An 825-nucleotide genomic window follows, 5' to 3' on the forward strand; every position below is an offset into this window, starting at 1 on the left:
TACTAAGAAGATAGAGTTGATCGAAAGATAGAATTTGCGAAATGCGAATCGTTTGCAATTCAATAAATCGTAGATCAACATCGTTGATGTTATCTAATGGAAAGTTAGTATATCGTAAGAAGTTTAGAATAAAATATTAATTACTGGCCTTGTTGATAGAATATTGAAGTTGATAGAATAGTTACAATTCATTTAATTAATTGTAATTTATTTAAAGATATGGAATCTTTATCAATTAACAGAATTAAATAATTATGTGGCTCATTATTAAATAATTACAAAGCTGGGAATAGAATATTAAAATGTTATATAAACACTTTTATCAGATCGTTAATACGAACATTGCTTGGCTGACACGAAGTTGGAAAATGTACGGAACACATTAATAAAAAATTAACTAACTGCTAATTTTCATTGTCTCGCTTATTGTCGCGTGTCAAGATTCAATGTAGAACATTTCCACCATACTGCAGCAAGTATTGGTACAGATATTTTATCAGGATACCAATGTAAATGGAATAGTAGGTCCAGTTGTGGAGATATTTGTTGGTTTGATGTTATAGCTCGCTGGTTATATGATTAGTATAGGGGTAGTTCATTCGGAAGTGGTTGGTTCAGCGCTGATTGGTTCAGCACTAGTTGTTTCAGTAGTGGTTGATCCAGTGCTGGATGGTTTAGTGCTGGTTGGTTCAGTGCTGGTTGGTTCAGTAGCGGTTGATCCAGTGCTGGATGGTTTAGTGCTGGTTGGTTCAGTGCTGGATGGTTTAGTGCTGGTTGGTCCAGTGCTGGTTGGTTCAGTAGCGGTTGATCCAGTGCTGGATGGTT

General features: G+C 35.4%; 1 protein-coding gene across 1 annotated transcript in view; it reads right to left on the minus strand.

Annotated features, from left to right (window-relative positions):
- Positions 1-281: 281 nt before the first annotated feature.
- The window catches only part of LOC122572103 (salivary glue protein Sgs-3-like), a 1,453-nt gene continuing 909 nt past the window's right edge, over positions 282-825 (minus strand). Inside the window, exon 3 of the mRNA XM_043736697.1 lies at positions 282-825. Within this exon, the coding sequence (XP_043592632.1) occupies positions 596-825 (230 nt within the window). The 3' untranslated portion in view covers positions 282-595.

This window comes from Bombus pyrosoma, linkage group LG10 (genome assembly GCF_014825855.1).
Source record: "Bombus pyrosoma isolate SC7728 linkage group LG10, ASM1482585v1, whole genome shotgun sequence".
Lineage (NCBI taxonomy): Eukaryota > Metazoa > Arthropoda > Insecta > Hymenoptera > Apidae > Bombus > Bombus pyrosoma.